At 36.2% G+C, this 27,771-nt stretch overlaps 1 protein-coding gene across 2 annotated transcripts; it reads left to right on the top strand.

Annotated features, from left to right (window-relative positions):
* Window positions 1-3: 3 nt before the first annotated feature.
* Window positions 4-26,961, top strand: LOC149798517 (uncharacterized). Of its 2 annotated transcripts, none has more exons than XM_089957323.1 (3): window positions 4-227; window positions 20,312-20,503; window positions 21,911-26,961. In XM_089957323.1, the coding sequence occupies exons 2-3, from the start codon at window positions 20,314-20,316 to the stop codon at window positions 23,689-23,691; spliced, it is 1,971 nt and encodes a 656-aa protein (XP_089813449.1). In that variant the 5' UTR covers window positions 4-227; window positions 20,312-20,313; the 3' UTR covers window positions 23,692-26,961. The 2 variants fall into 2 exon arrangements, with proteins under 2 accessions (XP_089813449.1, XP_089813448.1); XM_089957322.1 differs by lacking the exon at window positions 4-227 and adding an exon at window positions 6,910-7,166.
* The last annotated feature ends 810 nt before the right edge of the window (window positions 26,962-27,771 follow it).

A 27,771-nucleotide genomic window follows, 5' to 3' on the forward strand; every position in this document is an offset into this window, starting at 1 on the left:
TCTCTGTTTAAATCATCGTGCGATTCGCTGTATTCCATAATTAGAATATATCCAGTACTATGCTCATTTTAGAAACAACGTATTGTGTGTTTCTATGGTAAAATGAGTCAAAGGATTTTAATCGGCACAGTTGTATCGAACATGGATTAAATCAAAACATCTATCAGTTTCACGAGACTCAATTTCAACTTACACAGATTAGAAAACGGTGAATGAAAATAACCCAGGTAAGAATGATACATATGTACAACCAGTAAATTGAGAATTTGTTAGACCTTGATAAGTGTCTCAACTGTTTATTTTCTTGTGCACCATTCTTCTTTTTGTGTTTCATTTTTACAAGCATTTCTTGATATGTTCTCTCCCCCTCATTTTCTATCATTCAGGAGTAACTGGTGGCAAAGTGGTAAATAAATTTTAAAAAACGCTCGATTTTACAGATCGCTGACATCTCACCTGTATCTGCGCTCCTTCGAGCTCGACCAACTTGACTATGGGAGAAAGCTTACCAGTGGCTTCCATTGTGTTGGTGGTTCTTCCCGGTTTTTTCCCGGATTTCTTCCTATATGGGCCTTCATGTAAAGCCGATCATGTTTTGTATATCCATTCGAAATACCTTCCTACGTATCCCATTTCTCTCTCTCTCTCTCTCTCTCTCTCTCTCTCTCTCTCTCTCTCTCTCGCCGCTCGGGTGGCCTAGTGGTTTGAGCGTCAGCCTCGAATGCAGTAGGTCGTGGGTTCGATCCCCAGCCGAGTCATGCCAAAGACTCACAAAAATGGTGCTCAGCATTAAGAGGTTAGTGTTAAGACTGGTCGGCCTGGTGTCAGGATAATGTGACTGGGTCTGCGGCATGATGCCCCAGTGCTAGACTAGACGTCACTATAAACTGTCACACTGAAAGCATCGTAGCGAAATGACTGAAAATTTTTTAAAGCTACGTTAAAAGTCCAGATCACACATACACTCTCTCTCTCTCTCTCTCTCTCTCTCTCTCTCTCTCTCTCTCACACACACACACACACGGGTGCAAGCATGCAGGTACGTCAGGTAAGGTAGATGTCGTTACAGTACCTGTAAGAGTTAAAATATATTATCGTAAGGCAAACAATTCCGATAGATAGATAGATAGATAGGTAGATAGATTATGTTCCTTTACCAAAACTATTGGCCGCTGCGTATAGCATATCATGGCTTTAAAACCAAACAAATCAAGTCGCCCATGCAGAGATGGGTTTCCATGCTTTACTAAACGACAAGCTTGTTATATCTCAGGAATTATACACACACACACACACACACACACACACACACCTTAGTCATCGTGCATGTCTCACTGTTATATAATAAGAATTATTCAAATACTCTCCTTAACTAAGAAAATTTGTATTCCTATTGTCAAATGCGTTAAAGCAATTCAGTAAACACCGAGTTGAATGGGAAACAAAGCTCAAATCTAAATACCAGTCTGAAGACACCACCCCACCCCCCGGTTAAACTTGCTATAGACAATAGGGGAAAGAATTGGGTAAGGACGATATGTAAGACCAGGTTACCTTATACCAATCGTTTGATCTTCTTATGATTCAGTGTGCCATTCTACTTTCATCATTCGTTTCCTTCAAATCTCTCTCTCTCTCTCTCTCTCTCTCTCTCTCTCTCATTTGCGCAAAAATTTCTTGTGTGCTGTTCTGCTATTCCCGTTTTTAAATTTTCTTCCAGTATGACAAAGTCGAAAACATTTCAAAACAAATCAATTTTGGCACAATTCCAATAAATGTACATAACAGCACAATCACACGCGTCTTTACACCATTATGTGAGTCTATTCAAACCTTTGAAGTCATTGACGAATGAATAACCGCAACTCAACAACTACAGGTGTATTTCGTTAGTTTGCAACAAAACCTGAATCTTTTGATCTTTGTTAAATGTTAGCGATGATTCGAAATTGGAAAATCCCCATTAAATGGCTTATTCTAGTAACAGTAATTTAAGTATTTATTCCTGTTTGCAATTACAACGATGTAATTAAAATCGGTAGTCCTATCAGTTAGAATTAACTACAATGCATAGTTTTGAAGATATATTGCAAAATACAAGGTCTAATGACCAATAAGGGCACATCAATATTAAGAAAAGCAGGGTCAGTGTCACTAAGGGGCATGAGAATAATTATACCAAACGTTGACCGCTTCGATGGCCTGGTGGTTAAAGCGTTCGCCTCGGATGCGGGAAGTGCAGTAACTCATGGTGTCCTTCCTGCACAAAAATTAAAACATTGCATAGACAGTCGTATGCGGTAAATCATGGTGTCACCCCTATGGAACCCATTCCTGCACAAAAAATTCAAAAATTGTATAGACAGTCATTTTGGTGTCACCCCCTCTGATGGTGTCACCTGGTACGGTCCGCACCCCTGCACCCAGGAGTAACGCTACTGACTGCAGATAAGGCCTAAGAGGTTAAGCATTAATTGGCTGAATAATATATCTACTATCCTCACTCTGTTTACCAATCGGTTTTCCTCTGCGGTTTTGGACCCTTTGGACACTTTTTCCCCATTCTCCATACAAAATGCCCAGGACAGATTGAGCGTCTGTTATGCACTGCCGCTCAGAATTTCTATATTCATGAAGGCCTCCGTAGCTCATCGCTTTAGCTCTATCTTAGATATAATGTATGTCCTCTCTGATTAAATTGCAATCTGCGCTCTGGTCAGCAGAACAATTTGTAGTCAGAGTAGCAGTGGCTTGGGGTGGGTGTTCGGCTGGATTCTAGATTGTTTGGTAGTGTGATAAATTTAAGTGACAGGAAATATTTTATAAATTGGCCACTCTGAAATTTCTTAACTTACGGTTACGATGTGACTTTTACAGAAATTATTATACGATATGTTACGATTCTATGGTCATAAACTAAGTAACAGAAAGCAGTAAAACCAATAAGTTTTGTAAAACTTAAGAAACAATTTAATTATAAATATTATGAAAAGAAAATTTAAGAGAAACTTATAGTATTAAGAACTGAATCCAAAATAATCACAAAACGTTATATTAAAGTCCTAAAGAATGAAATGGTCCGCATTAATTTCCGATCCAGGAATATACTGGTCCGTCGTCAAACCCACTGGTAAAAAAATGCATTGTCCTAAATTCCTTTGAACAATTTACAATAGTTCTAGAATATATTATAGTCCAATGAGCACTTTCTATTTCCACTGAATGATCCAAACAAATGTTTTCTCCTCGAATGATATCTAGATACAATGTAAAATAACTCAGCAGATCTGACGTTACAAAAAGAACACAAGAAATAAGAATGAGAAAACTGCCCAGTTCCAGCAACCTATATGCAGAAGAAAAGGCTTAACACGCGTATTATCACTATTCCTACGTGACGAATCGCAAATCTCCAACATCCTAAATGAACTCACATGACTTAACCTATCCAATGGAAAATAGCTTAATTCTTCTAAGATACCATCTGACATACCTACCCAATGGAAAAAAGCCCGAAACTTGTAACCATCATAATTTTATTATTAGTAACTGTAAACACGTACGTAAGCATCTATTTATAGATCCAAACAATTATATGTCCCTAATGTCTTAAAATAGAACCATGCACGTAAGAAATGTCAGCTAAAGATACAATTTACGGCCACAAATAAATATTACAAAAATTATAGATCTACATAGCAAATAATACAAGATATGGATATATTATTTATGAAGACTTTCAGGATTGCTTTGTACTTGAAACTGTGCACGTCCCATAGTTACACGTGTATATAGATATGTGGGTTAAATGGAAGTGTAATATCTAAGAAAATATGGCATGGACAATCCAAAAACGCACCTGTTGTGCATATATTGCATTAATGTTTAACAACAAATCTATAAACGCGTGCAAGCAAGAACGATTCATTATCACGACGAAAAGCAGTCTTTTCCTCTGTCCGATTCCAGTTTTCCCCAGCACTCACACCCCCACACCCCTTCACCGGTGTTGTATCAATCGTATGTTTCCTTGTCTTGTTTAAACAAAGTATTATTTAGCTTAAAGAAAATATTGGTTTGCCTATACAAAATCCGAGAGAAATTAGAGCAATTTTCTTTGGTAATCGCAGCTACACTCGCACTGTCAAAGTTTATGTAATAAGCGTATTTAAATTAAGACAAGTCTGCCCACCGGAGATTAGAGGAGATGTACATATATAAAATAATCATGTGGCTGCAATGGAGTTATTTCTAGTTGGGGGGGGGGGGTAGTTTCATGTCAGTAACAGGCAAATACAATCCAAGAATATGGAACATTTATAGCCTTCTCGATCCTGGATTTTATAAAAACAATATTAAATTAAAAGGGACGAACTTTTCCGTGAAAGTCTTTGATCAGACGTTTGGCATAATTCTGCATGTCAAGGCAGAATACCGTTCAAGAATGCAAGCACCTACGATAATTCCCAGCGCGGCCAACTAGTTATCGAGACATATTGAGAATTAAGCAAGTATACAGACCGACAAGGAAACATATATATAAATATATATATATATATATATATATATATATATATATATATATATATATATATATATATATATATCGTAGTAAATTTAGAGTATGTGCACTTGGTTAATGCGCCCCGTTTTAAGCAATTCTTAGATTTGTGTGATTACTTGTTTGATTATTGGAATTTGGCGTGTGAACTGTTAGTGTGTTTCCATGATGTCCCGGTTCACTAGTAGTGAATTCCGACCAAAACCCAATGAATGTCCCTTTCGTAAAATAGTCCATATTACAATCTAGTGGTATACATTGGTAGCGTGACTGCAAGGACAGTACTTACGGTATTAAACCGGTAAATTACACAAGGGAATAAATAAAAAGGGACTTGGCAGACACCGTTTATGTCGCCATGTGGGCGAATATGGTGCAGTTATATCGGCGAAATGTGCCTGGAAAGCATACATTGACTGGCCTAAGGTGGCGGAGCTAAAATAGTTCCCATTGTTAGGGAGTACTCATATATGTTCTAAGACGTGAACGGTTGATGGTACGGAAACATAATGAAGCCAAAACACGCAGATGTACGGTTGATAGATAGTTGGCAGTTTGGTTTATCTGTGGTCTTGCATTAATTAGAAGAAAATTTAGGTATAGAATGGACACGTTGGACTTTCTAATTTACAACTTTTTCAGTTGTATGGAAGTCTTTGGAAAGTCGGGGTAAACTTATGACTTCTAGCGAGAATCGCGCCAGGGTTTGACAACCGCGCTCGGTCAAGTAAATACCCGTGTGCGTGTAACAATATATATATATATATATATATATATATATATATATATATATATATATATATATATATATATTAATACTATCACTCTAGGTCTGAGGGTAAACGGCACCCATCGCCTTGTCTGCACATACGAGCCCATATTCCCTCGCGACTAAGCATACGTCACCAAAAAAGTGATGTTACTCAGTCGGTGTTATATGCGCTCGTGTGTAGCAGGCACACTCACATGACGACCTAGTAATTAATTCTCATCTATTTACACAGTGACTCCGGATTCCTATGGAAGAAACCAAGGTATATATAATTAATTATAGAGAAATATAAATTTGGTGATGTGTGCTTAGTCGTGAGGGAATGTTAGCTCGTGTGTGCAGGCAAGGCGATGGATGCCGTTTACCCACGAACCTGGGTTCAAATCACAGCAGAGTACGCATTAAAAATTATCTAACCTGTATGATAACACTATTTGTATTAAAATATTAATTCTGCCTTCTATTATCAAGCATTCTTCTATAGAATCCAAGGATAACACTTTCCGTTCTGTCTGGTGTATATTAAATACTCTCTCTCTCTCTCTCTCTCTCTCTCTCTCTATATATATATATATATATATATATATATATATATATATATATATATATATATATATATATATATATATATATATATATATATATATATATATATATATATAATTAATATTTGCGTATATAAATAAGTAGTTATGCGTGTACATACATACATACATACATACATACATACATACATACATACAATATCATATTTGGTATTATGTTTGAGCAAGATAAATGAACGTTTTTTACACTCCATGTACAGGGATGGGGTGGAGGTAACATTTTTGTTGTTTATTGGACTCGTCCATGTACCACGAGGGTGATCAGATCTGGTATAATTTTGCAGGAATATGAGGAAAAGGTATCGGATCCTAGATATAACCATGTAGTTTGTTGGTTGGGGTAGCAGCACGTCTTAAATGGGGTGTGGGCTACACAGTTACAAACATTTGTGGTAGCCTCTATCTCTAGTATCTCTTTTCATTACGGTAGATAGGTCATAGGTTGCGCGACAACGTGACTTCATCATTAAGTCTTACCTGGAAAATGACATGAATGTTGTATTTAGCATTTCCACAGTATTGTCAGTATCCCAAAGTGCATCAGTCTTTATTATGCGTGTCTTTCAACGAAGATGATAATGACTGAATTTAAATTGGTTCTGCAAATATATATTTATTTCATCTTGCGTGTGCAAGCGTTCCTTCGTTATAATCTATGAAATGCTACGCTAAATTTGGAAACTACGTATTTCTTTGTTTCTATTGTGAAATGCACTAATTAAGTTCAACAGATACAGATTTGTATTGAAAGAGGATTGATTGTATTTATAGGTGGATATACATACACAATACGTCACTTCGTCACAATACGTACTTTGATTTCTCATTGTTACCTTTAAAACATTCATTGATATTTGAATTGCCAGAAATAAATCCACGTCATTACCTTGCATTTATAAATATATTTCTTTTCTGAGTCAATATTTATTAAATAATACCGTCGGTTTTACATTACTCGTGAAGTAAATTGATTGGCTTGATTGACTAACAACGGTTGTATCGTTGAGTCTATAACCTCTTTTTCGTTCAACGAACAAATATTAGATTCCGTGTGATCTATTATCAGACCTTGCGAAATATTCAGTATCCAAATTATAAAATAAGAAAAATGTGCCAAAACAAGAGAAATACTGAGTAATCAGACCTTGGAATCTTAACCCAAACTGTTCAAAACACTTGAGGGCCGTACTTTGTTTGCAGCAAGAATGAGATAACCAAACAACACGAGGTAAGAATTATGCAATGAGCGTGTGGTTATGTATGTCTAATGATACTCTTTTCTGAAAAAATGAAATATATTTTAGTACATCCAGCCTGTTAAAGTGTCTATATTAATTCATTTCATAATGTATGCTTAATATGCCAAAGTTTAACCACCGCTGTAATACACACATGCTTTTTCCCCCTCACTTTAAATTAAGCGGAAATATCGTGATAGAGACCGTCAATTCGTATGTGCAAATGCGTCAAATGATGAGAGATCGAAACATGATAGACCGACAAAACTACAGATATTGAATGATATTTCCATGGGTACAGAGTGTGCCAAGACATTTTGGAACTTTGATTACGTATATGGAGCGAACTGGGACGTAGTGGTGATTTTACTGAAATTTTAAACAACTCTTGTGTTCTGTGACCTACATGTCTAGCACTTGACAGGTTTAATCAATGATCCAAGTATCAACACAGATGTGACTTGGACCAACGTATCATGACCTGAGATCTCTTTCTACCCCCAAGACATTATACCCGAGTCAAGATATGAAAACGAAGATCTTCATTGATCTATACCGTCACAGAAGCTTACTGGGCATGTGCCTTCAAACGTACATTGGTAAGTGACCTTTTCCCCTTTTAGGGACTCCCATGAGACTAGAAATGAGAAGACAACTTTCTACACGCAACCAGTGGCGTCACTAAGGGGGTGCGGGGGGTGCAGACCGCACCGGGTGACACCATCATAGGGGCTAACACCAAAATGACTGTCTGTACAATTTTTGAATTTGTGTGCAGGAAGGGGGTCGGGGGAAGATATCATGAGTTGCCGCACTGGGTGACACCAACCCTAGCGACGCCACGGCATGCAACGTTCATAAACATCGTTGTTGTCATAATTATGATTAATAAGCAAAAAAAATGTGTTGTCGACAAGAGCTGTTAGATGATGCTAACTCTCATTTTTTTCCGTGGGTGGTCGATATATTTATTATAAACATCATAAACAGCCCCATTAGCTTAACGTAGATGCTACCGGTCAGTATTCAGCGGTTTGTAAAAATACTGGACCCAAGGTCATGTGACTCAGGAATGTTCGAGGTTGTGAGGACAGTCTACGCCATATCAACGAATGGTCAAATTAATAAAGAAAGCATATATACATTCAAAGATATATAATATGATTTATAAGAGTATTAAAAATGGACTGCTTATTGTCTCGTGTTGCTTTTGTTACCTCGAGAGATAGAGAGAGTCATACTGACATATGATACACTGCATCAGACAGCAACCTCTGTTTCACGTAAACAGCGCATTTTGATCCGCTCTGTATAACGTTGACTTACCCTGCACTTGGAATTTAACTCATTCAGCCCCAATCTCGCATGTAGGCGTGATGAGGCTGTACCCTACTTCCGAGCTCTGCAGCATCAAGGTCATTTAAAATACATCAAAGTGGTTAGTATTACATAAAAGCGGACGGATATAGCTCTACAATAATACAAAACAATCTTGAAGTTCTAGCTGCACTACAAAATACAGAGGGAAAAACCTAATTTTGTGGACCTGTTTTTTTGTTGTGGTAACTTTACCACTTTCCTATCTGTTCGAAGAACCCTTTGCTAATTTTTAATAACTCATCGTCCTCTTCAGGCGATGTCCATGGGGATAGATCCCTAACACTTTCACATTGTCCAAGAGACGTTGCAATCTCTATCAGATATATGGCTGTGCTCAGCGTTTCCACTCTCCAGTGTTCTGCCATTCTTTTATTTTGTTTGTTCACCTGTTAATGGAAATACTTGAGAACATATTGCCTTATATGCTTTATGCGTGACCATTATGGAAATCATCGCGTCTATGCATTACGAGGACGTGAAAAATAATCATCCGTAAGTATAAAAACAAGGAAAATTGCGGAAATAAAAGAAACTATTCTTCATACATTTGACAAAGTTTTGGCATTATACCAAGGTTAGGAAGTTTTTACACATACAAACTGTACCCACAAATACACTACTACACAGGCCATGCATTTACGTTTTAGTTTTCTTAAGGAAGACAAAGAGATAAACAAACATTCAAACAAACTTAGCAACGAGCGATAAGTATTTCCTTTTTAAGAGATGTGGATAGACCTAAGATGGCCCGTTTTGTTATCGTCCTGGACAGCTGAGATGTCAACGACGACGATTTCCTGGACTAACAGGTATTGCCATAGGCTTCCACTGCAGTGCATGGTCTTTGTATCGGAGATAGCGACTTCATATGTATCAATCAACTCTTATCCGCCTTTCCTCACTACTGTTGCTGCTGCTGCTGCTTTCTATCCATTATTATCTTTCCCTTCATAGGGCATCTTCCAAATGATCTTGTGCCAGCCTGCGGATAATGGTGAATGTCTTTTCCACTTCCCTTTCGAGGAGTAGGTGTCGTATCCTATGCACGTGCGACACGGCTTCGTCCCGTTTAGTAATTTTATATGATATGGTGTCTACGGTGAGTGGCGAGAATCTCGAATGTACCGCTTTATATGTGAAAATCATGAGCAAATATCCCCCGATTCAGTAGGCGTACGTGAAAGAAAAGTTTATAATATTCTTTTGTACAAAGTTCGAAATATAGAATCCAAGAACATGTCAACACAAATTATTTGGGTTAAAAAACAAATCATTACCAATGTTTCCAAATTTAAATATTTCTTTGAAAACTAAAAAAAAACCACTTTAACTAAAATGAATGCAAACAGACCAATTAAACATAAACGTTTTGCAATGTTGACAAAGTTGTGGAGTCACTTTATTGCCAGTGATGTAATACAGTGTCATTTTGCCATTGATGTACATGAAGTGCCTGTGCTTCGGAAAACAGATAACCATAAAGTTCATGACACCACTATTCCGCTTTATCGTCGTTTCTTGAATACGCACTATCAAAACAATCCAGTAACTCTTGCAAGGGAAATCCAAGGCTACGTCGATGATAAAAGTACACACCATGGATTCCAGAGAACCACGTCATTCCGGACGAAATGAAAGTGGAACGTGCAGATGATGCTATAAAACAAAATACAGTTTTGATTAGGCTATCTCAGGCCGAAATGGCTATAAAGTGCTCACATGTCAGTGAGGTGGACTGCTTACGTTGTCTAAATAAAACCAAATCGTACAATACTCGTCATACATGGACAGTGCTTCTTTTCTGATGATTTTCATCCCATGATTCTATATCTGAAAGAAATTAATTTCTTAGTAATTTTCATTGCAGTTTTATAAACAGTCTGTGTGCATCTTGAGTCTTTAATTCTTTTGCTTCCACTTGTTTTGATTGTTGTTTAAAGATTCTTTTCATCTTTATCAGCGCTTAATAAATGAAGTTTTAACCTTAACACCAACCCTCCAGTGGAATGCCATTCATCTCATCCCTGAAATGTCCATGAATATTCTTGATTGTTTGTTTTATACCGAATATATTTTCATGTTGTTAGTCTCTAGTATTATTAGACTTGATATCATCCCTGATGTCTTTGCAAATGTTTTCTGTCTCAGTATTTAGAGCGTTCGCTTCGGATGCGGGAATCGCGGGTTCGAGCCCCGGACGAGTCAGGCCAAAGACATAAAAATGATACTAGCATCTGCCTCGTTTGGCTCTTAGCATTAGGAGGTTAATGTTCGGACTGGTTGGCCTGATGTCAGGATAATGGGACTGGCTGGGGCATGATGCTATACATGTCTGCGGCATGATGCGCAGCGCTAGTCATCACTATAAACTGTCACTGCAGACATCGTAGCGATATGACAAAAAATTTTAAAGCTACGTTGAACGCAAACACACACACACACGCGCTCGCGCGCGCTCTAAAATTCAGAAAGACTACTGGTTTGTTCATAATTTATCTTGTTAATTGATCACAACGTAGAATATGTAACTAAATAAGGCACTATGCTAGTCGTTCGATCATTTTAATTCGTATCTTAATTCAGATGAACCATAGTTTTTTTGTTCATTGATAAGACCTTGGAATTTGTTCATTGATAAGACCTTGGAATTTGTTCATTGATACGACCTTGGAATTTGTTCATTGATAAGACCGTGGAATTTGTTTATTGATAAGACCTTGGAATTTGTTCATTGATAAGACCTTGGAATTTGTTCATTGATAAGACCTTGGAATTTGTTTATTGATACGACCTTAGAATTTGTTCTTTCATAATTCGTGAACGTGGATCATAACTTGAATGAAGTACAACAATAATTATTTGTAATTGATTAGAACATGGGATAACTAACTCGAGTAAGCGATGTCGTTATTTGCGTATTGCATAAAAACTTGAATGAATAACTAAAACAAAACACATGTATGTATGTATGCATGTATGTATGTATGTATGTATGTGTGTGGCCAATGAAATTCACACTTTTCTTAGATCTATAGTTTCATGAACCAATCTATGTAATTATGGACTTGTTAAATCAGAAAGAGTAAAAGACAGTGTATTGCTTGATTATTGCTTATACGTTAAGGGGATATATTTAGCTAAATAAGTAGTATATTTCGATTGCAAGTAAGGTCCTAAGGTACCAGCATGCATAGGAAAGACAAAGCGTCAAGGGATTGTTGAATATTTATATGAGTACGCACTAGTAAAAGACTGCGATTTCTAAGTGATATCAGATTACCAATGAGGTGTAAAAATTTCTCCTTTATGACTTTCCAAACAGCTAAAATAAATCAAGTTTTTCAAGCGCAAAAACGATCAATCATCTTGACAATAACCATCAGTGGCTTTTAGATGAATGTGTCAAAACTTCTTAAGTCCTTTGGCTCAGATTCATACAATGCATGCATTGGTGAATGGCCCTACCATGTCTTGCCTATACTGGTTATATTAGCATGCTACAGGCAATTATCATTGCGTATCAGATATATTTTTGTTTCGTTTCATATATGACGTTTTATGCTGTCAACCAACGTATACCATTATCTTCCTCTAGGTTGATGTCTTGTTCTATTTCAGACCCTTGTGTGAGTGTTGCATTTTGACCATACCAACCGCGTTTCTGTGTAATAACCAGGAAGAATATTTCCTTTAATCTCTTAGTAATTCTATCAAACTGCAGACATTCCACGAATAACTAGTGTAGTCTACGCTTCCATAGACGGGAGTGTTTCTGTTTGCTACAGTTCTAGCTGATCCTTACTATCGCTTGACTTTTCGTATATAATTGTCTTGGAAGTATGAAGTGGGTTTTTCTTATCAGCAGTTCTCCTGGAATCAACACATGTGTTTGTGTATGTAATAGGTCTATTGTTGCTTTGTAGACTTTTTTCGTTGCAAACAAAGTAGTGCCCGTCATTTGTAACCCATTGCACTGTAGGTTTTGCTTTCATACGATGGCGCTATTGTGCTGCTAAATTAGCACTAATGAATGTGAATAGTTAAAATATGACAACTACTATCATATATATCATTTATTAACAAATAGAGATAAACAGTTTTAGTAACATTAGTATTATGTATAATACATGCTTATTATTAAAAAATAAAAGAATATAAATTACACCAAAAAAATTTACAAAGATAAATGTAATCAACATATACACTAGTATAGTATTCATAGCTGTAAAAGTGGTTATCAGAACTCAATTTATTTAATAAAAATATAATACAAATATGGTGTGCATTACGGTTACTATCAAGTATTTTATAAATAATTAATCATATTATATTGATAATTAATTACAAATTCAATTTCATTTTTAAAGAATTAGTAAACATATTTTTATGTTATTAGATTATACTTTTACCAATTAAGATTTTCTGCAAAGTAAAATAATATGAAATATTCATATCTAATTGTAAACAGGGGACATAATTCAGAAAAAATTAAAAATTAATAAAAAATTACTAAATGTCATATAGTGTTTTTGAATTTAGACCTTTTGGATATACCGTAAAAGACGGTGAATCCAATAGGTTTCCTTTAGTAGACGTTCCATTTCAGAATCAGCTTTAACAATAGGTTGGAAGGAGAAATCTTGCAATGTATGGGAATTTTTGTTAAAATGTGCGGCAACATGAGATGAAAATGATTGATCGATATAATTTTTTATATCTGAACTATGTTGGTTCATACGTTTAGATATTTGTTGACTGGTTTGTCCAACATATTGGATGCCACATTTTTTGCACGTTATCAAATAAATAACATTTGATGTTGCACAATTAATGTCACAACGCATATTAAAAATTTCTTTCGTATTATTACTATAGAAAGAAGTATTTTCATTAATAAATGAACAGTGTGAACATCTAGGTCTATTACATTTAGTTGATGATCCTATTTTATATGATGGTTTTTCTAATTTGGAATTAGTTAGGAAATCTTTCAGATTTTTAGTCCTTTTATAAGCAAGTGTGGGTTTGCTTTCATGTAGCGATTTAACACTTGCTTTACATGATAAGTTTAATAAATCCCAATATTTATTGATAATCTTACCTATATTAGGCAAACTTGGATTATATTCAATAACAAAAGGAATGATATCTTCATTTCTATTTTTGATTTTATATTGTAAAGATTCAAGCTGTGTAAGAGAAGATACCTTTTGGAAAGCAGTATTAATGATGTCAATAGGGTAATTTCTATTTAAAAAATGCTGACCTAACTCTGTCAAAGATGATTTAAAAACAGCATCATCCGAAATAATTCTTCTGTATCTTTTTGCTTGACTATATGGTATCCCATTTTTACATGATTTAGGATGGCATGAAGAATATTCAACATATTGATGAATATTCGTGTTTTTAACATGAACCATGGTAGTAATTTCATTATTTTCATTTTTCATGACATCAACGTCCACGGTCTGTGGTCTTCTCTCCCGTCAGGGATTTCAGGGGAGCGACCCTTTTCACTGTAGGGCCTAGAGCCTTCTTGATGCCACTGTACATGCCTTGGATGTGTCCAGACTCGGCACTGCGTTGGATTCCTTCACACAGTTGTTGCCAGTACTCGTTCGCACACTGTCTAGCAATGCGTTGGGTGTTACTTCGGGCACTTCTGAGAGCAGCAAGCGTCCGTTCATTAGGGCATTTTTTGTAAGCTATGAAGGCTTTTCGTTTCTCCTCGATTTGTGGTTCCATCCTTGATAGGTGTGCATTGAACCAGTCCTGGCTGGGTCGTTCCTTCTTGCCAAACGTTGACACAGCTGTACTGTAGATGGCACCCTTCATGGCGTTCCACTTGGCTGTAGCGTCATACTCAGGCAGGTCCTGGAGAGCCTTGTTCAGGGCAGACACATACTCCTCCACCTTGGCAGGGACTGACATCTGTGCAGTGTTTATGCGAGGACGTCCTTTTGGTTTTGAGCGGTGTAGCGCGTGTGGCTGTAGTCGCACTCTGCTGCTCACAAGGGCATGGTCGGAGTCACAGTCTGCACTGTGGTAGGTTCTGGTGGAGAGGACGCTGTTAAGGGCAGAGCGCCTGGTGATGACCAAGTCGAGTTGGTGCCAGTGATGAGATCTGGGGTGTTTCCATGACACTTTGTGTTGTGGCTTACACTTGAAGAAGGTGTTTGTGATGCACAGGCCATGGTAGGTGCATAGCTCCAGCAGTCTCTGGCCGTTTTCGTTGGTCTTTCCAGTGCCATGATATCCGAGGCAGGTAGGCCAGGACTCCTGGTCCGCACCTACTCTGGCATTAAAGTCGCCGAGGAGGAATAGTGGTTCATTTTTGGGGCATCCTTTGATCTGTTCGTCCAGCTGCCCATAGAACTGATCCTTCATGTCTTCTGATGACGTGAGGGTTGGGGCGTAGACACTGATGATGTTGACAGGACCTGAAGTAGTGGTGAGGCGGATGGACAAGAGACGCTCAGTGCCCCCTGTGGGAGGTTCAACCGAGGCCAGGAGATTGTTTTTGATGGCAAAGCCCACTCCGTGCTGACGGGGCTCCTCAGGTTCTCGACCCTTCCAGAAGAAGGTGTAGTTTTCCTCTCTGAGGGAGCCACTAGAAGCGAGCCTGGTTTCCTGGAGGGCAGCTATGCTGATATTTAGTCTGGTGAGTTCTCTATCGATGATGGCCGTCTTTCTGGTGTCGTCCACTTCTCTGAGGTCGTCGGAGATGCCTGTACACATGGTGCGCACATTCCAGCTTGCAAATCGAAGAGCTCTCGCTCTTGAGTATTGTTGGTAAAGTGTATGCCCGCATCATACTCAACAGGCTGCAGTTGCTGGCAGACCGTGTGTACCCGGAATCACAGTGCGGCTTCAGAGCAGGCAGGTCGACGACAGACATGATCTTCTCCCTACGACAACTCCAAGAGAAGAGCAGAGAGCAAGGTCAACCACTCTACATGATGTTCATCGACCTCACCAAGGCCTTTGACTTGGTCAGCAGGAAGGGCCTTTTTGAACTTCTGAGTAAGATCGGTTGCCCCCCAAAACTCCTCAGCATGATAATCTCTTTCCATGCAGATATGAAGGGAACAGTCCTGTATGATGGATCATCCTCAGCTTCCTTCCCAATTAACAGTGGTGTGAAGCAGGGCTGTGTGCTGGCACCAACACTTTTTGGGATCTTCTTCTCCCTGCTCCTGTCCTACGCCTTCGACACGTCCACGGATGGCATATATCTACACACCAGGTCTGATGGGAGGCTGTTCAACCTGGCACGACTGCGCTCAAAGACCAAAGTGAGAGCTGTGCTCATCAGGGAGATGCTTTTTGCAGATGACGCAGCTCTTGTGGCCCACACGGAGGAAGCCCTCCAGAGACTGGGAGACCGTTTTGCTGTTGCCTGCACGCAGTTTGGTCTCACAATCAGCTTGGAAAAAGCAAATGTCAGCGTGCAAGATACCACCATTGCCCCTTCAATTAAAATCAGCGGTGTCACCCTGGAAGCAGTCAACAACTTTACCTACCTAGGGTCAACCATCAGCAACACTCTCTCGATTGATATGGAGCTGGACAGAAGGCTTGGAAAGGCAAACACCATCATGGCTCGATTAACAAAGAGGGTTTGGGAAAACAACGCGCTGACAGAGCACACCAAGGTCCGAGTCTACCAGGCCTGCGTTCTCAGCACCCTTCTATATGGAAGTGAGACGTGGAGTACCTACATGAGGCAAGAACGCCGGCTCAACTCCTTCCATATACGGTGCCTAAAACGCATCCTGAAAATCAGCTGGCAAGACCGTGTTCCACACAGCGAGATCCTGCAGCGTGCAAGTACCCCCAGCATGTACTCCCTGCTAATTAAATGCCGCCTTCGATGGCTGGGTCACGTCCGACGCATGGAGGATGGAAGGCTGCCAAAGGACATCTTATATGGACAGCTGGCCACTGGCATGAGAAGAGTCGGACGCCCCTCACTCCGTTTCAAAGATGTGTGCAAGAGGGACATGAAGGCATGCAACATTTCACCCGATGGCTGGGAAGAGCTGGCTGAGGACCGAGGCACCTGGAGACTGATGGTAAACAATGGCATATCAGTCGCTGATGCGAGGAGAGGCCAGTTGGCGGCAGAGAAACGTAAGAGAAAGAAGAACGCAACAACAACCACAGTAACGCAGACTTCCCAGTATGTCTGCACCAACTGCAGTAGAGACTGTCACTCACGTATAGGCCTGCACAGCCACAGCAGACGTTGCCAACAGAGACAGACAACACCCCAAGGGCGCTATTCGCATGGTCTTTCGAGACCGAGTCGCCAATGATGATGATCTATAAAGTAATAAAGGTCTTCTAATGAATAACTCCAAATCATAAAGATATCGTCTAAAAACCTTAACCATACATCCGGTTTTAAGAGGCATTTATTTAGAAAATCATTTTCTAATTTTCCCATAAATAAAGATGCATAAGCAGCTTTAACAATAGGTTGGAAGGAGAAATCTTTTACAATAAAAAAGAATCAACATTTACACCTTCTAGTGGACGTGATATTTATCTCGATTTTTATATTGAAGCAACTAAACAAGAAATTTTAAATAGCAGTCCTAAAAGAAAACATTTTACAAACATATCTAAAGAAGAATTAAATTCTTTACGTAGCTTATCGCAAGATGAAAGCATTATTATTAAAAAAGCGGATAAGTCTAGCACCATAGTAATTATGAATAAGGAGGATTATATTAAAGAAGTGGAAAGACAATTAAATGATGAAGAATATTACACAAAACTTTCCTATATTCCTTCTGAAGATACGAAAGAAAAAATAAGCCAATGTATTAATTTATTCTCTGTACACAACTGTTCTATATATGATGAACTAGATATCTTCCCAAATAAAATACGCACACCTCAGTTTTATATTTTACCAAAAATACATAAAGCTGTTGATAAGTCACTACCTTTAGGATATCCAGGTAGACCCATTATTTCTACATACAACTCAGTTACAAATAATATATCGCAATATATTGATCACATTTTACAACCACTAATGAAATCACTACCTTCATACGTCAAAGATACTTTTGATTTCATTACCAAATTGAAATCTTTACCGAAACTAACGGAAAATTCATTCCTTGTTACACTTGATGTGGTTTCACTCTACACGAATATACCACACAATGATGGTGTCGAAGCGTGTAAATATTATCTGGAAGATAACGAATTTACATATAAACTATCCAAAGAACATATTTGTGATTTGATAAAACTTGTGCTCGAAAATAACTTTTTTCAATTTGGTAATACATACTATCTCCAAAAAATGGGAACAGCAATGGGTAGTCTTATGGCACCTGCTTATGCATCTTTATTTATGGGAAAATTAGAAAATGATTTTCTAAATAAATGCCTCTTAAAACCGGATGTATGGTTAAGGTTTTTAGACGATATCTTTATGATTTGGAGTTATTCATTAGAAGACCTTTATTACTTTATAGATAGTTTAAACAAATTACATCCAACAATAAAATTTACATTCAATGTCTCTAAAACTAAAGTTTCATTCTTGGACGTTGATGTCATGAAAAATGAAAATAATGAAATTACTACCATGGTTCATGTTAAAAACACGAATATTCATCAATATGTTGAATATTCTTCATGCCATCCTAAATCATGTAAAAATGGGATACCATATAGTCAAGCAAAAAGATACCGAAGAATTATTTCGGATGATGCTGTTTTTAAATCATCTTTGACAGAGTTAGGTCAGCATTTTTTAAATAGAAATTACCCTATTGACATCATTAATACTGCTTTCCAAAAGGTATCTTCTCTTACACAGCTTGAATCTTTACAATATAAAATCAAAAATAGAAATGAAGATATCATTCCTTTTGTTATTGAATATAATCCAAGTTTGCCTAATATAGGTAAGATTATCAATAAATATTGGGATTTATTAAACTTATCATGTAAAGCAAGTGTTAAATCGCTACATGAAAGCAAACCCACACTTGCTTATAAAAGGACTAAAAATCTGAAAGATTTCCTAACTAATTCCAAATTAGAAAAACCATCATATAAAATAGGATCATCAACTAAATGTAATAGACCTAGATGTTCACACTGTTCATTTATTAATGAAAATACTTCTTTCTATAGTAATAATACGAAAGAAATTTTTAATATGCGTTGTGACATTAATTGTGCAACATCAAATGTTATTTATTTGATAACGTGCAAAAAATGTGGCATCCAATATGTTGGACAAACCAGTCAACAAATATCTAAACGTATGAACCAACATAGTTCAGATATAAAAAATTATATCGATCAATCATTTTCATCTCATGTTGCCGCACATTTTAACAAAAATTCCCATACATTGCAAGATTTCTCCTTCCAACCTATTGTTAAAGCTGATTCTGAAATGGAACGTCTACTAAAGGAAACCTATTGGATTCACCGTCTTAATACAGTATATCCAAAAGGTCTAAATTCAAAAACACTATATGACATTTAGTAATTTTTTATTAATTTTTAATTTTTTTCTGAATTATGTCCCCTGTTTACAATTAGATATGAATATTTCATATTATTTTACTTTGCAGAAAATCTTAATTGGTAAAAGTATAATCTAATAACATAAAAATATGTTTACTAATTCTTTAAAAATGAAATTGAATTTGTAATTAATTATCAATATAATATGATTAATTATTTATAAAATACTTGATAGTAACCGTAATGCACACCATATTTGTATTATATTTTTATTAAATAAATTGAGTTCTGATAACCACTTTACAGCTATAAAGATCATACTAGTGTATATGTTGATTACATTTATCTTTGTAATTTTTTTTTTGTTTTGTGAAATTTATATTTTTTTTTTTTTAATAATAAGCATGTATTATACATAATACTAATGTTACTAAAACTGTTTATCTCTATTTGTTAATAAATGGTATATATAGTTTTCAGTAGAGATATATGTATCTTTAAGATCCAGTTTTATATATATATTTATGTATTAAGATATCATTAATCTTTGCTGTATATGCACATCTCCATGTAAATTATTCGTTAAAAATGTAAGCTATGACGTCATCTTGTTTATATCATTGTTTATTTCATTGATCACTTAGAAACAACATATTTAATGACGTAAGCAATGATATTGAATTCAGTCTGATGAAGCATTAAAGCGAAACCGGTCACACATTCTACGTGTTGGTGTTGTTTATGTTATAATTTATATATATATATATGATTACACCAATCCTAGGTTAATGTATGTACGTTTAACTCATTTGACCAATCTTCTGTCATTTAATTTAATCCTCACACTATAATTATGGAACCAAGATTTACAAGTTGTTTCAGTAAATCCGTGCTTCATATCTGTCACTTTCCGGAACATGGTAGTCTCTTGGATGTTTGAATAAACAGCAGTGATTCTTTCTTGATTGTCTATCTCTTGATACATGTTGTCTTTGTTCTAGTCTTTTATATTACTATGCTCAGGGTCATTTAATTATGTTGTATGGTACATATAGTCGAGTTTTAGCACATTCTATACACCAGCTTACATGGGGTATACCGTAGAGCTTTGTTACCTATCACTGTATTTGTAGCGGCATGCATCAAGGTGCATATTTCTTCAAGATGTAACTTTAATATTACTGACACAACTTGTTTGATGTTCTTCAGTACGCATTATTATTATTATTATTATTATTTATTACAGAAATGGACATTGAAAACAAAATGGAAAGAATTAGAGGTGTTTTCTTAGCCTTGGATAGCTGGCACATCCCGTATATATTAGAGTTGGCATTGTACTTACCTGTTCTCGTCCTGATTCATCTCTGGATGTTGTTTTCACCAGACTCTGATCATTGGATACTTATCGGACCCTGTCTTGTAATGCGATATGGAGGTATGTCATTTGCTGCCAGTTACTGTGGGCATTTGTGAGGGTCATCGTACCTATAAATTGCACCTTGTTTTAATTAGACATATTATTCATAGGATTTAGAGGTAAGCCTGCACAAAAAAACAGGATACCATTTCTACATATACATTATCATAAAATTATCAGCCATGACTTGCATAAAAGAGTTGATGTGTATAGATTTTTAAGTGAGATTACTCTTCTGCTCGAAGTTCCCTTCCACCTATACCAATGATTTCTCTACTTAACAAAACAACAACTGCACTACTATGTTGATAAGGTCCATAAAGTTGCTTTTAGTAAGAGAAACGTTTGAAAAGGTCGGGTTGTAGTCGGATGTCTAAGGATGAAGATTATGACATGAATCTATATAAAAACGCCTTATGCAATCCACCAAAAACCAAGCGTTGCATGGATTTTAAAATTCGCTCCCAGTGCCTTTTATATAGTCTTACGATTAAAGTGAAATGTTTCTGAATGCTAGAAAATTACTAAATGGTCAACGGTCTTTGTAAGAAGGACATCTTGGTTCTAGCAAAAAATATAAGAATCATTTATCAAACCTTTAGCTACATTTTGCTTTCATCATGTCTGGAAATAATAATTTATAAATCAGACATTATATTTCTTTAGCTTCTGAAGAATCTTAGCTTAAGAAAACTACCAGATTTGCAAGAAATTACACAAAATGGGTATACCTATTCCCCCAAGATTATAGTTTTCATAGTAAACGTATTTGCCGACGTTTGTAACACAACGAATGTGTTTTTGGTTTTTAGATGGTTACCAGACCCATATGATTCTTTTTAAGCTAGACGTACTTTGGAAACATTAGGTTAAACCGACAATTTCTATAAGTACAGGAATAAAACAAACAACCTCAAGATTAGATCATGCCAATAAAATTACATCCGCCGAGTGGCCGAGTGGTCTAAAGAGATCACCGTTACGGATCACTGCCACTTCACCTCTGTCTGCGTGGGTTCGAGTCTCGGATTTGGCCAGTGTGGGTATGTGAGAAAGCTTGCCAGTAGCTTCTCGTGGGTCGGTGGTTCTTTCCGGGGTTTTCACGGGTTCTTTCTACACCAATAATACTGGCCGCCATGTACAGCCTATCTTTTGCTGACAAATGGCGTTAAACCCAACAACAACAACATCTCCCAGTACAGGTACATCTTCCCAGTACAGGAACATCTTCCCAGTGTCAGACAAATAGAGTGATTAAACTATGTAGATACATCAATACGATCGAGAAGATAAATAAATGGTTATTTCCCTGATACTAAAATTTGTATCGTCATTACACCAGATTATAGTTTTGTATAATCTTTATTTCATATGATTTACATCTGTTTATTCGCCGATCTCTAATGCATATTTTCTTTCTTCCAGGTTCATTATTTCTGTTCAGCAAACTCAGCAATACACGAAGTCAGATTTTGTGCTTCTATGCACTGTCTATGCCATTTATAATCATTGGAACTCTCATCAACAGTTGTCACCTAAGTGTTCAGAATTCGGGATCAGGGGACTCCACCTTCCTTTGTTACAGTCTCCTACCAGTTACCATCCTAGCTTTCATTTTTTGCCTACTGTACATAACCCCGCAATTAATTTTGCTTAAGTGGTGGCATACTGTGGTAATATTGGCGCTGATAAACCTTGTCTTTTTTATCAGTACGACTATCTTTGTTTACCTTGTGTATTGGTCATGCATATTTTTCTTCATAACCATATCTTTGTTTGATATCATCGAGAGCGCCGTTCAGGTCAGCAATAACGTGGGACAGAATGAAAACATTGCATTGAAATATGTAGACGCTTTCATAACAAACCGCTTTACAAAGTTTCCATTCTGTCACATATTTTCATTTCTTTTTTTCTCATATTACACATATGCAGTTATATGTGAGTATTATAATGACATGCCTTTGCAAGCCTTTGGATCTATGTCCACGCTAATTAATTTAATTGCCAAGTGGTGCACATCCTTCATTGTTCTGACTTCAATTCTCTCCTGTCTTGTGCTGACTGGAAATATTATGATCATCGGAATTAGGTATTGCCTAATTAATGAACGAGAAGACAGGCAATGGATGCTACAGCTGTTTGATACAAATCTGGCCAATACGATTCCGATTTTTTTCTATGATTTTGCTATACTTGTCGGGTTTTTAAATTTGAACGAAGAAAAAAGGGTTAATATAATAAATGTTATGCTTCAATTTACCTTAGTAAAATTTTTTAATGTTATTTGGGTCATGCTAAAATCTTTCATTACCCAAATTGGAGCTAATGCTGCTGATCGCCAGTTGCGAGTATACGTTGAGGTCTTCCTCTGCATTACGAGTCCCATTGTGGTGTCTATATTGGTGTCCTTTAATATTGCAAGCCAGGTTGAACTGGGAATATGGTCAGCTTTGTGCACCCTGCAATGTCTTAAACTGGTGTTCGACGCCATATTGACTTTCATGGAATACACAATTAATATGATTTCCTGGTTTTGCGATATTGATTTTATAAAAACACAAGACGCTATCTACTACATCAATTTGTCAAAAAGCATCGGTATTATAATATGCGTCCTTTTCGAAATTTACCACGGTGTGTTTTTTCCGCTCTTTCCCCAAAATATAGTTTGGCTCCTTATGGTAGTGTTGGGACAATCAATTATGCTGATCAGGCTTATTGTTATTCCAACTTTGCTGTCAGAATACGTTCGACACGTACAGAGAACAGAATCCCGTGCTGATATAAACTCTCTACCTATAGCTTCACCAGAGCAACTTTCAAATCTGCATGATGTGTGTGCCATTTGCATAAATGAAATTGAGGAAGGACTCGTTACACCATGCAGACATATTTTTCATCGTGAATGCCTACGGAGAGCATGTGCGATCCGACCGTCGTGTCCTTTATGTAACAATCTTTTTTTCCAAAATATAATTGGCTGGACAAACATCCAGACGCTACAAGAGCAAGTAAACCGACCAGACATGTTTTTTAAGTCGATATATAGGGTCATGACAAGATCGACAACGACAACGATGATAACGAGGATGGCGATGAAGGTGATGATGAACATAATGGTGACGACGACGTTGATGTTGATTACGACGATAATTATGATGATGATGATGATGACGATAATGATAATAATGACATCGGTGTGAGATATAGAGCGTAAATAGATAATCTATATTAAAAATAAGCATGCTTGTAATCTTAGCATTCTTAAAAATCTTCTTTGTTAAAACAAAGATTTAAATTTTGATGGGTTTTCTAGGAGACGTTTGTTTGAGGGTATTATATACAATGTGAATGTTCCGCCTGCTTATTGCTATGTTTATTGTAGATCATACATGCGTCTCGCATGTATTTTGTTCATATTACTACTTGGTAACAATATTACTGACGTTTATAACTTCATGTGTTATATTGTCAGAGAGCACAGAATCTGTATACATCCATCTCAGGTACACACATGAAAATATTCTGAATATTTTAAAGGTAAGAGATGTCATGTTAAATATTTACCTTGTCTTAAATTTGAAGACGTCCCGGGAAAGGAGAAAGTAAAACATTAAATGCGCTTTGAAAATTATTTGTATCTTCATGTGAAACAGTCAATTTTTTTTTTTTGAATCAAGCATTCCAAGTAAAAGTTCACTTTTTAATACATTTCTGAAATTTAAACTGTCGAAATATATTAAAATTAATGACGAAAATAAAACTTTCATTTTGATTGTGAACAATTAGATCTCAATTTTACCGATTATTGAAAAGTCTAATCCTCCTCCCGAGGAAAATATAGTTTCAGTGCTGACCTTGGTACATCAGGTGAAAAATGAAAACCGTTTTGTCTGAGTACCTTTAAAATATAAAGAAATGCAAAAATAATTTAACTGTTTCACATGTAAAAGCAAGAAGGCCTTTTACATTTTCTTCCGCTATCAGAAATGTTAGGTTAGTACCCTTTATGTCAAGAACAAGAAGTAGATACATAGTGTCTTTACCTTCAGAAAATGGCTGAAAATGTAATATCCAAGACAGCTTTGGACAATATTATTACAAAGTTTACGTATTGGCAAAGCTCGTAAATGTACACTTCAATCTCTGTACAACACGATTATGATGTGCAAACGGGTTATGAATTGGTAACTGAGACAAATCGACAAAGGTTTAGGAATTGTGGAAAAACTATACAAACCTATGCCAACTGTGCAAGGTCAAAAAAACTTCAATTTTATAAGCGGTGTTGATGAAGATTACTATATCCTCAACCAATAATTGAAGCTTTTTAAGATTTGCATGAATGGTGATGTCAAGACCTATCTTGATGAGAAAAAAATATAATTTTTCGAAGATGCTCCTCGTACTGCTGGTGCTTATTCCTTGACTCGCGAAGTTTCATTTGTCAAAAAGTCTTCCTCTCAGTAATTTTGTTTTATATACGAAAGCATATCAGTCTTATATGAGTGCTACCAAATCTCAATCTGGCACAATGTCTGATAAGACTGATCGGAATTCCTTATCTCTTCCTACATGTACTTATTGTATAGAAATGGCATGTCATTTCAGATTACTGCAGTTTCTAAAATAAGCAACATAAAAAGACAGAGCTATTTCTGGTGATATTATTTCAAAGAGATCAATAGCACGTTCTTATTATATTGATGCAATACATTGTTTTGTTCAAACAAAAAAAAATAAAAAAAACCAGAGCGAGTCCATTGTAGAGAACTATTTATGTCAGAAGGTTTTATCGCTTATTGGTGATTCTACTACCCGGCCTACCTTTATTGAAATATTCAGTGATTAAGCAGTATCTTGGCCTTTTCTGTTATCAGGTACTTTGCCTGTCTGATAAGTCTTCTGTCAGTGAAATATTTCATATTCATGAAGTAGAGTACGGCTTTGTTACTAATCCTCTCCACTGTATCCGCTAGGTATGAGCCTTTGTTGCAGGACCTTTGGCTGTCAAAGCAGTGACATATTTACATACAGATAAATTTGTTTAGTTATAATTAATAATTTAGCTAGAGATGAAGTCATGGTTAATCCGCTAGTAACTGACAAGTCTTTTTTAATTAAAATGTTGATATTTATGAGAGTGAATTCCCATTTTGGTATCTCATGTATATTCTGTTATCTGAGCTCTGGCACAAAAGGCTGCTGAGAAAGATGTTGATCAAGAAACTATTCCTTACCTTTGACAATTAATTTTGTTGACCATAATGTTTGATTCTACCAGATTTCCAATTCACTTCCATTAAAGCATATTAAACTTAAACCATTGTAACAGTTTTCATGATGTTTTCATAATGTTTTTACATTTATCCCATAGCTTCACTCTACTCGGTCAAAAATGAAACTCAGTTCAGACAGAAAGAAGGTCTCGGCCTGATGATAAAATTTTGACTCTCTTGCCCGTACAACAAAATCTGTTTCAGGTGAAACTAATATGGTCCTTACACGGTTGAAAAGAAAGTAAGCATTAAATGTTAGAGTCATTAAAACATTGAACAAAAAAACATATCATTTAAATTATGTCATTTGCACTCCACGGAGGCGGGAAAAGAAAGAACTTTGTCATAAAAGATATCTTAATAGACTACTACGATAGATATAGTCCAGTCAATCATTCATTCAATTTAGTTGTATCTATCCCAAATAATAAGGATGTAAGCCATGGAGTGGAATGTGACAGTAGTGACGCTGTTTTAAGCAAACTTCTGAATTCATAAATGCTATTCAATCTGGACCAGAAACTTTCAAATCTAAAACCACAAGAAAAAAAACATGAGCCAAAACAACTTTTATATATATATATGAGCACTTGTTTAGTTGTGTTATAAGACGATTAAATAAAATCGGTCATGAAGTTGAGAAGGGAAAACGTGAAACAGCAACCGTACGGGATAAATTATCTCCAGCAGGAATATTTGAACAAAGAAATTCAATATTTACTGGAGAGTGATTTTGTTGAACCAAGTAAATATATGTGAAGTTAACCTTGCATTCTTTGATAATACTTTTTAATTGAATACTGGCTATACCGAAGCCAACTCACTAAAACATATTCATTTCCGGTGCTAATAATAGATGCCTGCATTGACAAAATTGGAAATTCAAATTATAACGCCAACTTTGACCTCTTAAAATGATTCTGGCAAATTACACTCAAGGTGCAGACTGATATATATATTTAATTTGCATCGTTATTTGTTTTCCTTAAAGATTTTTTAAAAATTATTTCATTATATTTTATTGTAATTAAGCATTGCATGGTGGACTTAACCTTGTCCAAAGTTACGTTTATTGTCTACATGACCTGAATTATTGATTTTGCATTTATTCTGTAAACAATGTTACGTAGTTAAAATGTTATGTATGTATGGATGTAATATCAGAATCATTAATAATACAAGTAAATATGTTTATTTTGGGTCTTAGTCTTATTTAATGTATCTAATTATCTGATTTTGCAAACATTAAGAACTTTCTAGAACGATTTTTACCAGTATATACTTCTATTAGAAAATGTTAATTGTGACCTGAGGTGAAGTGGAAGACTAAATAATCTTAACAACTAGCAGCACCAATTTGTATTATTGCTGTGACCAGTAGTTCATTTGGGATAGAATTTATTTCTTCAAATTAATCAATTTAAGTGATTTTTCTCTGGAAATACAAAAGTACTCTGAAAACCTTCATGGATAAAGAGACTATGACCTACAGTGAAATACAAACAAAAGGATAGATTCTCGGATTGTAATATTTTCATCAGACAAGACTGTTGACACATCAACATTATACAGGTCGTCAAAGATAAACACCTTCAGCGTTAGACTTAATTTGGATTTCCACTCGGATTATTCAGAACTTTAAATCATTAAGACTTGAGTCTGTAATACTAATATTAATGCGGGATTTAATTCGCAATACCGTAGTATCGTTATTTTCATTTTCACCTTTATTTCTATGGAAATACATTATTTTTTTAACTTTTCAAAGCTGGATGCCTTTTGTACTTTTCTGTTGCTTATTCTAAGAGTATAGAATCGTTCCAAAACTAAATTTTGGCATCTGTAACTCCATATGACCTTTATCAGTATAAAGTGATGCCATTTGGCAAAAAAATTCTCCGTCAATATTCCAGCGTTAACAGCTGGTATATATAATTGTGGCACGTGCATCGATGGTGTGATCATCTGCAACCACACCTGGAAAGGTAACTTGGAAACCATTCG

Source organism: Sinohyriopsis cumingii, chromosome 5, assembly GCF_028554795.1.
Source record: "Sinohyriopsis cumingii isolate HCF-2022 chromosome 5, ASM2855479v2, whole genome shotgun sequence".
NCBI classification, from domain to species: domain Eukaryota; kingdom Metazoa; phylum Mollusca; class Bivalvia; order Unionida; family Unionidae; genus Sinohyriopsis; species Sinohyriopsis cumingii.

Bases quoted from the DNA above. Each gene is read 5' to 3' on its own strand.
- LOC149798517 (XM_089957323.1), top strand. From the start codon at position 20,314: ATGGACATTGAAAACAAAATGGAAAGAATTAGAGGTGTTTTCTTAGCC. The intron at 20,504-21,910 runs GTATGTCATTTG...TCTTTCTTCCAG, and splicing joins TCTTGTAATGCGATATGGAG to GTTCATTATTTCTGTTCAGC.